General features: G+C 37.5%; 1 protein-coding gene and 2 pseudogenes across 1 annotated transcript; 2 read left to right on the plus strand and 1 right to left on the minus strand.

Moving 5' to 3' along the window:
• Positions 1 to 3124: 3124 nt before the first annotated feature.
• LOC102469234 (KATNB1-like protein 1 pseudogene) lies at positions 3125 to 4052 on the minus strand (annotated as a pseudogene).
• Positions 4053 to 6391: 2339 nt separating this feature from the next.
• On the plus strand, positions 6392 to 7321 carry LOC114004432 (putative olfactory receptor 5AK3). The gene has a single exon (XM_027776735.1). It carries the CDS (start codon positions 6392 to 6394, stop codon positions 7319 to 7321), a length of 930 nt encoding a protein of 309 aa, XP_027632536.1.
• A 1530-nt stretch (positions 7322 to 8851) lies between these two features.
• Positions 8852 to 14512, plus strand: part of LOC102470084 (cytoskeleton-associated protein 2-like) — a 7021-nt pseudogene continuing 1360 nt past the window's right edge.

Genomic DNA, 14512 nt, shown 5'->3' on the forward strand with positions numbered 1-14512 from the left:
ATTAAGTGACATACAAGCTTCAGAACAATGTAATAATACTCTATTATGTGTATGAGAAAGGAGCAAATATAATAAATATCAAGATGTTTTCAAGTTCCATGTAAGGCTTATATATGGAAGAATAACAAGAACTTTTAACTGTGATAATCACAAGGGAAGAAAATTAGAGATTGGAAATCAAAAGATAGAAGGGGATATGGTTTTTACTCTATATACTTTCTACTCCAAACTTTTTACCATATTAATGGTTTTTTATTCACACAAAAATAATTGGAGGCAGAAAAAGGAAGGAAAGAAGGGAGTGCAGGAGGGAAACTATATCAATAACTGGGCAACTCCCAAAAGAGAAGACAATAGTCTCTAATGACAGCAACAAAAATAAATGGTCTCCTCTGGAAAGCTTAACCTTCTTCAGCAAAGAATAATTAATGAATGTTGTTTTTCCAACTTCCATTTCAGATTCTCAAGGGAGCAAGTATCAATCTCTTAGGCCTCAGCTATAAATGCCCTGATTATGAGGCCCTACAATGAGAGACATTGGTGGGCACCAAACTATCTATGCCAGCTGCAGAAAGAGAATCTGGAGGCAACTCCCATGTAAGTAAGATGAAATTCCCATTTGTCAACATCAGCCATAAATATCTGCAGTGTGTGTGTGTGAAGTAGTGGAGCAAAAGATTCCGAGCCAAAGTTCCAGCATGTTTTGCCCCAAGATCAAGAGAAATTATTTCATCCCTGGGGATAATGGAAGTGAAATGAGGAAATTAAGTTGGGTTGAGTGTTTACAAGAAAAGAAGTGAATTGACATATAAATAAATAAATAAATAAATCCATCAGTCAATTAATACTGCATGCCACTATTCCATGATTTATGTAGCTTTTATGGCCATTTGTTGAGTATGCATTCTAAGCCTGGCCTTATACTGGGAAGTTTACATAAATTTGCTCATTTGAACCTCACATCACTACAAAGCAAGTTTTTTGTTTTGCTCTTTGTGTGTGTGTGTGTTAACTTTCCATTTTGAAACAATTATAGATTCACAGGAACTAACAAAGGCAGCGTGAAGGCTTCATGTACCCTTTTCTAAGTTTTCCCCTAAAGGTTACAACTTATAAAATTACACTATAACAACAAAACCAAGATTTTTATATTGGTACAATTATGTGTGTCGTTCCATGTCACTTTATTGTGTAAATTTGTTCAACCACTGTTAAAGTCAAAGATGCAAACTTATTCTATCCAGGAGTTCAGATACCAACCATTCATCTCTCTAGCATGCTACCACAGTCACATCACCTTCTTTTTCCTACAACCTGTCACCCTGTCAATCACTTCTCCATAACTACCATTTTGTCATTTTGAGGATGTAATAGCAATAATGTTATACATAGAATAACACTTGTTGAGCTAGTTTTTTATTTTCCACTAGCATCTTGCCCTAGAGATCCATCTAAGTTATTGCGTGTATCAATAGTTTGTTATTCCTTTACTGCTGAGTAATACTCCACAATACAGACGTACCACAGTTAGTTTCATTATTCACCTGCATAAGAATTGGTTGCTTACATTTTGGTGTTATTACGACTGAGGCTTCTGTGAAAAATTGATTACACATTTCTATGTGAACATAAGTTTTGTGGAAACTCTACCCAAGAGTCCAAGGACAAGACTGTATGGTAAGTGTATGTTTAGTTTTTGATAAAACTGCCAAATATTTTCCAGAGTAACTATACAATTTCACACTCCCCCCATTTGCTCTGCATCCTTGCCAGCATTTACTATGGGCACTATTATCTTTCCCACTACAATTTGTATGTACTGATAACTCATTGGGTTTTACATTTCCCTACTGGCTAATGATATTTGACATCTTTGCAAGTGATCATTTACCATCCTTATAGCCACCTTCGGTGAGATGCCTGGTCATTTCTTTCATCCATTTTCTAATACAATTTTTTAATGTTGACATTTCTTTCATTACACAAAATTTTCCATGTATAAATATATGAAAATTTATAAATAGTTATAAAACAATCAAACTTTTAGTCACAATACAATTCAAACTACAAATAGCAACCAAGATTTTTGAATTCCTTTAGTATCTACCAATAAATACATTCTCACTTAGCTCACACAAAAAAGAAAAATTCTCCTATAATGCATGGTATAAATTTCATTTCATTTACACACACACACACACACAGCCTTCAGAAAGTTCATAGAAAATACATATTATGAAAATTTGGGCACTTGGGACCAGCAGTTAGCATAATGACTATGTCGCTGAACTCCCATGTAGTAGACCACGATTCAAGTCCTGGACCTGGTGGCTTAAATTCACACCAGGCACGTGTGCGTGCATGCCCAAGATCCCAAGAGGAGAAATGTAGGAGAAGGGATTGCATCGTGGCCATCCCCCCTGGGGGATGATTTCTCACTTTCTGTCTCTCTGTCTCTCTGGCGAGCACATGCACCCTTTAGCAAAAACTTCTCCAAAAAAGAAATTAAAAAAAAAAAAACAGTTGAGGTACCAAAATAAATTCACACTTTAATTTCATTTTTCTGCTACTATTTTTTTCAGTGTGGAAAAATAAATTTTAATATTGATTATTTGCTATGATGTTTTAAATGTTCAGTCTTTTTCAACATAAGAAAATGAAAAACTTTGAAAATGAAAACTTTGAAGTCTTTTTTATAAAACACAATCTTAAAAAAAAAAGTTAGTAATGATTGGTCTTTGTGGTTCCTAGTAATAAGTCCTGTCTTATTTTTTCACATAGTATAAATTATATTCTTATGCAGGATTGCATAAAGACCCAGTAGTTCTTCAACAATGTTACCAAATAACCATATAAATCCCAAATGCAGCAAAGGCAAACAATCTTCATAGTGCACTTTGACCTCGTGGAAATGAATCTGCTTCTTTCAGATATTTTTCCACTTCAGTGTGAGGTAGAGTGTTAGGGTTTCATTAGTGGTTTCATTGTGTGGCTTTTTAAAATAATTAAATAGTTTTGATTTCTTCCACAGTTGACAGTTCTCAGATGAGATCTCCTTTTGGAAATCATAGAATCCAGGGATGTTTTGAATAAGCAAATAGCTCTTTAGAAGACTAAAAATCTCTCAAGGCAACTGTAATAAATATGCCTCTACATCCTTACTGATATTTCCAGTATGTCTGGAACCAAAGTAAGATGGATTTCCTGTTCCCACAGTCCACTTAATAGTTTTTTAAAGTCTGAATATTTCCATCATTTATCATTTCTGTTTTCAATGACTGTTCTGACCACCACCTTTTAATCACAGATGGAAGCCAATTTAGACTATTACATCTTCTTCAAATTTGCTTTTCAGTAGTGACTTTACTAGAGGCAACAAGTCCATCCAGCAGCCAGATGATATATATTTTGTCTTCCTATAAACTATTGGTCAGCACAAGAAGACAATCTCCCACAACTCTGAGATCATCTATGCTCACCAAATAAGCTACAAGTTCACTTCTACTTCCCTTTCTCCAGAAAAGTTAAAAGCTACATTCCATCTCAAATTTCTGATGAACAAAACTTGAACCATTGCGTCATGGTAATGACAAACCTCAGGGGGAAAAAAGAATAATCCCACTATATCTTGAAGATGAGCTTTCTTTCTGTGAAGAACCAGAATCACTGGAGTTAACTAAGTATGTTTGACTATCACAGAGCAATTTCTCAGGCAGGTGGCCTGGACAAGCCAGCTCATTTTATTTTTATTTGCCATGTCACAGTCCCCACGTATAGGGGATTTTGTGTGTGTGTGTGTGTGTGTAACAGATTTGGAAAGGGATGATGAACTTTCTGTGATAGGTCACCTTATATAGGTTTTCTGGGCTTTTCACACCTTGTCCAACCGTTCTATTTCCTTAAGCTGCCAACTGTTTTGGAGATTTCTTAAGCTCCTTTATGCTCTTATTAGTGAAATTAGAGATCCTTTTTCTAGGAAGACCAGTAGGGTAATCCTCAACGCTACTGTAAAAGTTCCACTTTTTAACATTGAGGCTTTCAATGGCCTTCATCTCAAACACCTGCGCCTCACGGTATCTCAGCGCTCTTGCACTTCAGCCCAGCACTGGTGCTGACAAACCTCTCCAGGCAGCCTAGAGCATTCCTCCTTCCTCCACTCTGGGCCAGGCCCTACTGGGGACCATTCAAACACGGCAGCCCTAGACCCAGTGAGATAGCTTTCCTGTGGATGCCTTGAAGGCTCCATAAACTTCTTAAACACCCTTTATAGAATTTGTTTGGAAGGGAGGTTTTTTCAAAGATGTCTCCTCTCCCTTTACAGTTTCTGCTTCCTCTAAGTGACCTTTTTCCTTTTCTTAATTCTTCATTTACTAGGTAAGAATTATTGTCTGCTCATAATGATGCAAAGGAAGCTCTTAAGTTCTTAAGTGAGGTAACATGAGTATATTTTAGTGTAAGTTGTTTCTTAGAAGACTCAAAAAATCTTCATTCTTGGGACCAGCAGTTAGCATAATGGCTATGTCGCTGGACTTCCATGTAGCCAACCACAGTTCAAGTCCCAGAGCTGGTGGCTTAAACTCACGCCGGGCGTGTGTGCATGTATGCCCAAGATCCCGAGAGGAGAATGGAGGAGAAGGGATTGTGGCATGGCCATCACCCCTGGGGGGTGATTTCTCGCTTTCTGTCTCTCTCTTTCTCTCTCTGTCTTTCTGGCAAGTACATGTGCCTTATAGCAAAACTCTCCAAAATAAAGGGGAGGGGGAGGAAAGCAATATATGTATGACAGTTAGACTTAGCAACCTCAAATACAAGGCACCCAGTGAAATTCGTATTTAAGTTAAACAGTGAGTTACAGTTTATTACGAGTATTCCCCCATGCAATATTTAGGTCATATTTACACCGCAAAATATCTCTTTTACTTATCGGCAATTTAAATTTTAACTTGATATTCTGGATTTTTTTCTGACAGCTATCATTATGTCCAACCTGCAAAGTTTCCCTCAATGGCAATATCCAGCCAACAGTAGAGGAGGAAAGAGAGTAGAAAGTCAAATTATTTCAGTTTGCAGGCATCCATGTATCGGGAAGTTAGTTCAGAGCCAGAAATGGCACACGTTACTTTTGCCCACTTCCATTGGCAGAAACTTATATATGGCCACACATATATAAGTATATATATAAGTATATCCTAGTATATAAGTATATCCTAGTTGGTGTACGAAAGAAAAGATAAACCTTGAAAATTAGAGAGTAAATTTCTGTCAAACCAGGAGTCTCTATGAAGAGAAAACTTAGCCATTCGGTATGTTCTTTAGAAAAAAGCACTAGAATCAGAGGGTTTAAGAGCTTAAAGTATATGAAAAATCCTGATGGAATGTGCGTCAGTAATAAACCTAACTGGCTACAGAGGTAGCCTTACTCAGACTAAGGAGAAAAAAAGAGATTTATGATTTAAAATAAGCTAATAATATGTGTTAATCACATTATTATGTGATGACATTTTGTGCAACTAGACAAATTAAAAATAACAAGGGAAATGGGAAATACAAGCCTAGCTCTTAGAAATATGTTTGTGTGTTTGTTATAATTGAGGCCACAATAAAATAAAATCAATGTAAGTGCAAGTTATACACATATATTTATATGAGTATTATCTGGCTTGTGAGGAGCATCACATAGATGAGGGTCACATGTTACATACAATAATACAGACATGCACTGAAGCCTTCAAACATGTGTGGGCCAAGATTATAACTCAGAAAAATTCTCTAAATAATGCTATAAACTTTAAGAGTTTGAACAGGATTAAAATAAAAAGTGGCTGAGAAAAACTGTAAAGTATGTCCAGAAAAGGGACATATTTATTTTTAAATAATGCTTTATACAATAAGGGAAATGAGAAATTTTGCTTACTATAGTGAAAAGATTCTTGGAATCACACCTGTTAGAAGCCTATTTTTTTTTCAGAATATATTTGGCCAGAGACTGCATGCACTCACTGGAGAGAGACAGATGGGAGGGGGCAAAAAAGAACCCCCCCGAAGGTGGAATGGTCATGCTACAATCCTTTTTCTTTCATGTCTCCTTTCTTTCAGGATTTTTGGGCATGCATACACATGTACAAAGCACACTACTCAAACCATTGAACCCTGCAGTTAGCCACATGAGATTCTGCCATCTTAACTCACTCCACAGGCTACTCTGCAGTATATGGGGAAGTTTCAAAAGCATTAAAAAAAGTTTTTTTAATGGTAAACTCCATTGGCTTACCATGAAAACCAAGTTAATAAAGTAAAATAAAATGTTAGAGTCTTTTCAACTGAAGAAGTCATAATGATTTTCCTCCTTTTCTTGGTTCTTCTCTTTGTATTCTCAAGACTTCTGGTAGCCATGATACAAGAAAATGCTACTGAAGTGAATGAATTCTTTCTCCTGGGATTCGATGCTCAACAGAAGTTTAAATATGTACTCTTCATTGTATTTCTTGTTATCTATACAACCTCCGTGGTGGGTAATACTGGGATGATCCTTCTCATCAATACAGATTCCAGATTTCAAACTCCCATGTACTTTTTCCTACAACATTTGGCTTTTGTTGATATCTGCTATACATCAGCTATCACTCCCGAAATGTTACAAAACTTCACAGTAGAGAATCACTCGATATCATTCAGGGGCTGTATGATACAATTATTGGTTTATGCAACATTTGCAACCAGTGACTGTTACCTCCTGGCTACTATGGCTGTAGACCGTTACGTAGCCATCTGTAAGCCACTCCGCTATCCTATAATCATGTCCCGAACAGTCTGCATCCAATTGGTAGCTGGATCATATATCATAGGCACAATAAATGCCTCTGTACACGTAGGTTTTACATTCTCACTGTCCTTCTGCAAGTCCAACAACATCAACCACTTTTTTTGTGATGGTCCTCCAATTCTTGCCCTTTCATGCTCCAACATTGACCTCAACATTATGCTAATTTCAGTTTTTGTGGGATTTAACTTGACATTTACCATGTTGGTTGTTGTCTTCTCCTACACATACATCATTGCTGCCATCCTGAAGATGTCTTCCATTGCAGGGAAGAAAAAAGCATTCTCTACATGTGCTTCCCACCTGACTGCTGTCACCATATTCTATGGAACCCTTTCTTACATGTACTTAGAACCTCATTCTTCTACTTCCCAGAAGAATATGAAAGTGGCCTCCACGTTTTATGGCATTGTGATTCCCATGTTGAACCCTCTGATCTACAGCTTGAGGAATAAGGAGGTAAAAGAAGCTCTAAAAGGGATAGGGAAAAAGTTCTTCTAGGTTTTATACAAATTGTTAAAATTGATCCCATCGAAGTATTCAGTAGTTATTTTTGTTTACCACAATCTTCCTAAAATTAGGAAGATGTCCACCAGTAAAGTCAGTGCTACATCTTTTAACAAATAAGATCTTAGAATGTGAGATACGTAGTAAGGAATTCTCCCGATACTCATTTTCCCTGGAGTATAGTCTGAGAAATGTATCTCCTACTACCTATAAAGATGCTTTTATTGGAATTAGTCAACATATGAAACAGCATCCATAAACTTTCTAAAGTATTTTCTCAAATTTATTTTTAAAGACAAGAAAAACCCCAAATAAAATTGAAGGTTACTATTTTTCTAATTTGTTAAAACTCCCTAAAATTTTAAAAATAGGATTTTAAAAAAAAAAAAAAAAAAAAAAGAGCCCATTGAAATTATTTTACAAATCTGAATGCAAAATAAACTAATTGCTTCAAAAAAGCATCATGGCTCAGGCTATCCTTCCTGCCCAATTTTCTCCTATTGTTTATATTCTACTGCACTTGAAAACACTTATTTTTGTCATTAGTTGCCCTCTTTATTCCACATCTATCTCTTTTCTTGCCTATAGAAAAGGAATTTCTGCAAACATTTATTATCTATGTCTCTAATAGAGAAAATCTGGAAATAGATTGACCACTGATCATTTACTTAAAGAAGACACAAAAACCATTTTTGTTCATGTCTTCAAACTACAGAAAGTCAATGGAAATTTGAAGAGAGTCCAAGAGCATTTTGAGTCCAGAAGACAAATGCTTAACAGATATCTTCAATTGACAAATTGGATGCACTGAAAGAAAGACCTTGAGGATATTTTTATAACCTGCAACTCCACTGTAGTTTATACCCTGAATAAATTGAGGATTTTTTAGAGTTTTTTGGGGGGTTTTGTTTGTTTTTTGCTATAGGGTGTGTACACTTGCCAGACAGACAGAGAGACAGAAAGCAAGAAATCAAGGGGGATGGCCACACTGTAATTCTTTCTCCTCCATTCTCCTCTTGAGATCTAGGGCACACATGCACATACGCACAGTGTGAGTTTTAAGCCACTGTGTCTGGGACTTGAACCACGGTCGACTATATGGGAGTCCAGTGACATAACCATTATGCTAATTGCTGGTCCCCCTGAATAAATTGTTTTTCTGCTGGCACTCAGATCAAGATATGATTCATCATGCCCGAGATATTTATGAGAAACTCTCAACTTGAATCTCTGTAAAGACAAACATGATAGAGGGACCAGCAGATGGCATAATGGGTATGTTGCTGGGCTCCCATATAGTCAACCAGGGTTCAAGTCCCAGACCCGGTGGCTTAAAGTCATGCTGGGCACATATGCATGCATGCCTAAATCTCAAGAGGAGAGAATAGAGGAGAAGGGAGGAGAAGGAATTGTGACATGGCCATCCCTCCTGGATGGTATTTCTTGCTTTCTGTCTCTCTATCTCTCCAGTGAGCACCCACGCCCTATAGCAATAATCTCTCTCTCAAAAAAAAAATGACAAGGATGATTGGTATTTTGCCTATTATTATGTCTCCAGCATCTACTAATTGTCATAAACTTGGTATGTTCTCATTAAAATAGGCGTCAGATGAGTGAGCAAACAATGCACAGGGGAAAAAAAAAGAAACTTGAATGTGTCCATTAAATGCTAAGCTACCTTCCTGTACAGCAAACTGTTCCATGGTGTCCCATACTTTGTAAAAACATTGGGTCCAGCAACTATGTCTATAATGTTATGATAAAAGATCAAATCTTCAATATATACTTTAAGTTGATAATTAACAAAGGCAACATTTTTTTAAATGCTATCTGAAACTCGGGTAGAAGAATGGCATCATAACTAAAGCAGTTTAAACAAGAATAACTTGGAGAAGAAAATTTCTATATGAGCTGAAAGACAGAGTTTATTTATCTCACAAAATGTGCATTCTCTAGCTGTTGTAAAATACAGCTGGTTGTGGTTCTAGCTGGCTCTCTTTGTAAAAACAGAAAATACCTCCATCTGGATAATATAAGAGAGTGGAGGTCTTATTCAGCTCATAGGTTGAAGGCCCATGGTCTAGAAGTCACCCCTGGTGAAGATCTTCTTCCTGGTGGACCCCATGGCAAAACAGAGCAGACCAGGATGTGTGTCCATAGTCTTTTGTGTCTGTAAGTCTCATTCCTTTTCCTTAAAAATCCACCAGTATTTAGTCATATGGATTCCCATCCTGATGTCTAATCACTTCTCAAAGGCCCCACATTAGACAACTTAATTGGGTTATGTTTCCTCTTTAAGCTTTCAGAATAACACCAAATTCCAAAACATGAACTTTGTGTGGATACATTCAAAACCATAGTAATTATCTATCCACTATCCACTCTCCTCTTATCCTTTCCTAAAGGACTATGATATTGTGTGAAAAGTTATGCAGGCAAATAGGAAATAAGAAAGAGGCCATAGGCTTCAGACAAATCTAAAGTCTACCAAGGTGAAAGGCCTGCGATTCTAAGGCTCAAGGGTTATCTCCTTTGGCTCTACACAGTGACTTCCAATCACACTGGGCTGCCAGTTCCACCTTCCAGACCCACAGGGTGACAACATTACACCTGCAGCTCATCTGGAAATTGCACATATTAATCTAAGCAAAACATGAAAACAAAGGATATAAAGTGAAAGAGTTCATATTGACTAAAACTGAGGACTACTGTTCAAATGTCACAATCCAAGCTACCCTAAATGTGCCTATGGAGGTCTTATTTTCAAAGAAAATATTTCTGGATTTTTTTTTTTTTGAGAGGTTTTTGCTACAGGGCGCTTGTCCTCTCCAGAGAGACAAAGAGAAACAGAGAGGAAGAAAGCAAGAAATCACCACCCCCCCTCCCGGGGCATGGCCACACCACAATCCCTTTTCCTCCATTCTCCTCTCAGGATCTTGGGCATGCATGCGCCCGGAGTGAGTTTAAGCCACCGAGTCCAGGACTCGAACCTCTGTCAACTACATGGGAGTTCAGTGACAAAGCCATTACGCTAATTGCTGGTCCCTCTGAATTATTTTTAAAGAAAAAATTAAGAGGAGACGTAGTGGTTAAGCTGCTGGGTTCCAACATGGTCAACCATAGTTTGAGTTGCAGACTCAGTTGGTTGAAAATCATGCTAGGCACATGTACATGTATGCCCAAATTCCCACAAGGAGAATGGAAGAGAAGGGATTATAGTGTGGCCATCCCCCCTGGAGAGTGATTTATCACTTCCCCTCACCCTCTCTCTCTCCAGCAAGTGCACACACCTTAAGGCCAAAAAAATCATTAATTGGGTTGGAAATTGCATCATTGTCCCTCAAAGTTTTACACTGATCAAAAGGCCATCACAGGGTTCTCGTATAGTACTGATTGACCTCATTTTACAGTAACAGGAGCAGGATGACTTCACAGGGCCTACACATTTTATCTGAAAAAATATGGAGACAGCAAGTCTAACTTAGTATATCAACCATAAATATCATTGTACTATAAGCATTTTGAAGGTTACCAATATTAAACATAATAAGTTCCATACACCTGGCCCTAATATATATATATAAATATATATACAATAAAAAAGTAAAATAATTAATTTGAGAGATAAATATTTACAACTCCTATAGGAAAGGGTTCTTGACTTAAAATATAAATATAAAAATAAATAGATTTATTGAAAGAAATATAAACAGATAATTCACAAAAAAAGAAACATTATTGGCTCTTACACATATAAAAAAAAAATAAAAATACTCAACAGGGGCCAGCAGTTGGTGTAATGGCTATGTTGCTGGACTCCCACATAGCTGACCATGGTTCGAGTCCCGGACCCGGTGGCTTAAACTCACGCCGGGCGTGTGTGCGTGGGTGCCCAAGATCCCAAGAGGAGAATGGAGGAGAAGGGATTGCGGCATGGCCATTCACCCTGGGGGGTGATTTCTCACTTTCTGTCTCTGTGTCTCTCTCTGTCTGTCTGGCGAGCGCACGTGCCCTATAGCAAAAACCTCTAAAAAAAAAAAATACTCAACCTGGCTCATAGAAGAAAGATATAAAGGAAACTAAAAAGTAATATTTTTTATACAGGAAAAATTTAGTTTCTTAGTATTATATTAAAGAAGATTTGGAGGGCTGGTCCCATAATCTAGTGCTTAGGGGAGCCAAATTTTACATTAATGCCAATTCTTGAGTCTTTTGGGAATTTTGCAGTGTGAATCCAGTTGATTCTAAGCTTTCCCTATTGCTCAATCAGGATTTGGATTTCTTGGGTCTCATAAATCTCTAAGCACTCGTCAATCCATTTTCTAGGTTGACACTTGTACTGTGGTTACATCTTCATTTCTGCACACTTTTTAAAAATCTTCCTTGTGGGGATCAGCAAATGGTGTAATGGTTATGTTGCTGGACTCCCACATAGTCAACTATGGTCTAGACCTGGCTCACTCCAGGCCATGTGCATGCCCAGGATCCCAAGAGGAGAATGCATTATAATATAATGCATTATATGACTGCAATAACAGTTGTTTAAGATAAGACTGTTTGAAAAAGAAAAATCTTCTAAGTCTCAGTGACTTGTAACAATAGAAGTTCTCAAACACGTTAAATGATTAGAGAAACATGTTGCTAGTATAGGTCTCTGCTTTCTATAGTCATTCATTCAGAAACCCAACCTGAAAAAGACCTCCTTAAGCAACACGTTTAGACTTAACAAATAAAATGTGGAATGCCTAGTTAAGTTTGAGTTTCCGATAGCAGTGAGTAGTTTTATTGAGTTGTTGGAAAGGTCGTGACACATTTTGCATAGAAAAACATAGAAAAATACGTCATGACTTTTCTGACAACCTAATAATATAAAAATATCTCATGCAGAGACCAGCAGGTGACATAATGGTTAAGGCACTGGACTCCCACATGGGTGACCATGGTTCAAGTCTCAGACCTGGTGGCTTGCTTCTCGCTTTCTCTCTCTCTCTAGCTCTCTGTGAGCGCACATGCCCGATAGCAAATTAAAAAGAATAATAATAAATAAAATTAAATAAGTAACTCTTTTTAAAAATTTTCCATGCAATATTTAGATCATGTTTATACAATATATTATCTGATGTTTATCTGAGTTTCAAATTTAATTTGATGTTCTGTATTATATCTGGGACTCCTAATATATAACTTGAAAATTTATCCTGAATATCAATATCCATCCAACAGATGAGAAACAAAGGAAGTAGAAAGATACATGGTTCCAGTTTGCATTATAAAAAGAGGAGTCAGGTACAGGAAGCTGGTTTTCAGTATCTGTGAGGGATTGGTTCTAGTATCTCACTTCCTTCCACACCACAGAAGCCAAAATCCTCAGATACTCATGTCACTTCTATAAAATGGCATAGTATTTGCATATAACCTGTGCATTTCCTTTCATATACCTTAAATTATCTCTACACTACTTGTAATACTTTATATAATGTAAATGCTATGTAAACAGTTGCTACGTTGTATTTTTATTTCTATTATTTTAATTGTTCTTTATTTTTTTAATTTTCCAGAGAACACGATCACTGGCTGGAGAGAGACAAAGACAGAGAGAAAACCCAGAAGGTCACTCAATATGCAGGAACTGAACACTATAAAGCAGCAAGTAACAGATCAAGAAAATGCTAAATGTGTAGACTCTGTGCACAGTACCCAAGTTGAAAACCATTCTGTGGATAGCTTTTTAAAAGAGGTGAACAAAGAGAGCTTGCCACAAACCTTATCAAAACCTGAGAGGAAGCCAGATTCTGAATTATGTCATAACTAAGCCAAAGAATAACTCTTCTAATCCTATCAAAGGCAGTTTGGCTCCTGAACAAGCCATAGGTAAAAGTTCAGAGTAGTGCTGTTCTGAAAGACAGAGTTAATAAGCACCTTGTTGGAGAAACAAATCAAGACGCTTCCAGTAAAGTCACAGCAGCTGTGTAAAGGAGCAGCTCTTACAAGACCAGGAGAAAAACCCCTAAAGACAGTTCTCTCTCACCTTTTTCAGACCTTTAGTAGGACTCAAACATCAAAGAAAGGATATCAAGATTAGGAGAGAATATGAAGGACCAAAAGAGACTAAGTCACAGTCATACCTTGTTAGTGAGCAGAAAGTAAAACGTTCCAACTCAGGTATACCCTAACTTGCTTCAGAGTGAGTATGATAACAAAGCTCTAAATATGACAAACCAAGCTTGTCACACAACCATAAACAGGAAAAGAATCCTAAATGAGACCCAAACCAATCCAGATATGAAAAAGAAGCCAACAGAAGATTGAAGGAAACTAGAAGAATGACAGAAATCTAGAGGAAAAAAAACGTGTAAATGGTCTCCTATGTGTAACTTAAAATTTAAAAAAGGAGGAAATGAGTATTTTATTATGGAAGAGCATTGTTAAAGAAGAGGAAGAAGGGAACCAGCAGTTAATGTAATGGCTATGTCGCTGGACTCCCACGTAGTCTACTGCGGTTCGCGTCCCAGACCCGGTGGCTTAAAACCCACGCCGGGCGCGTGTGCGTGCGTGCCCAAGATCCCGATAGGAGAATGGAGGAGAAGGGATTGTGGCGTGGCCATTCCCTCTGGGGAGTGATTTCTCGCTTTCTGTCTCTCTGTCTCTCTCTGTCTTGCGAGCACACGCACCCTATAGTGAAAAACCTCTCAAAAAAAAAAAAAAAAGAAGAGGAAGAAAAGAAAACTCAGTTTGAATTGTCCAATAAAATTAACAGCATTCAGGACTAACAGATGGTGTAGTGGTTACGTCGCTGGACCCCATGTAGTCCACTGCAGTGTGAGTCCCAGGCTCAGTGGCTCCAAACTCATACAGGGTGTGTGCATGTGTGCCCAGGATTCTGAGAGGAGTGTGGAGGACAAGGGATTGCGGCATGGCTATTCCCCTTGGGCGAGATGATTTCTCGCTTTATGTCTCTGTCTTTCCAGCAAACGCACATGCCCTATAGCAAAAATCTCTCTCAAAAATAAATAAATAAATAAATAACAACACTGATCCAATGTCTGCAGCTTATTGAAGGGGGTATGCTTTCTAATGAAAAATTTACCATGTTGTCCAGCATTCCTGAGGCTGAAAAATTTGCTACATTCTTTTTTTTTTTTTTTTTTTTTTTTTTTTGGGCGGTTTTTTTTTGCTTGAGGTGTC

Source organism: Tupaia chinensis, unplaced genomic scaffold (genome assembly GCF_000334495.1).
Source record: "Tupaia chinensis unplaced genomic scaffold, TupChi_1.0 Scaffold000709_1, whole genome shotgun sequence".
Lineage (NCBI taxonomy): Eukaryota > Metazoa > Chordata > Mammalia > Scandentia > Tupaiidae > Tupaia > Tupaia belangeri.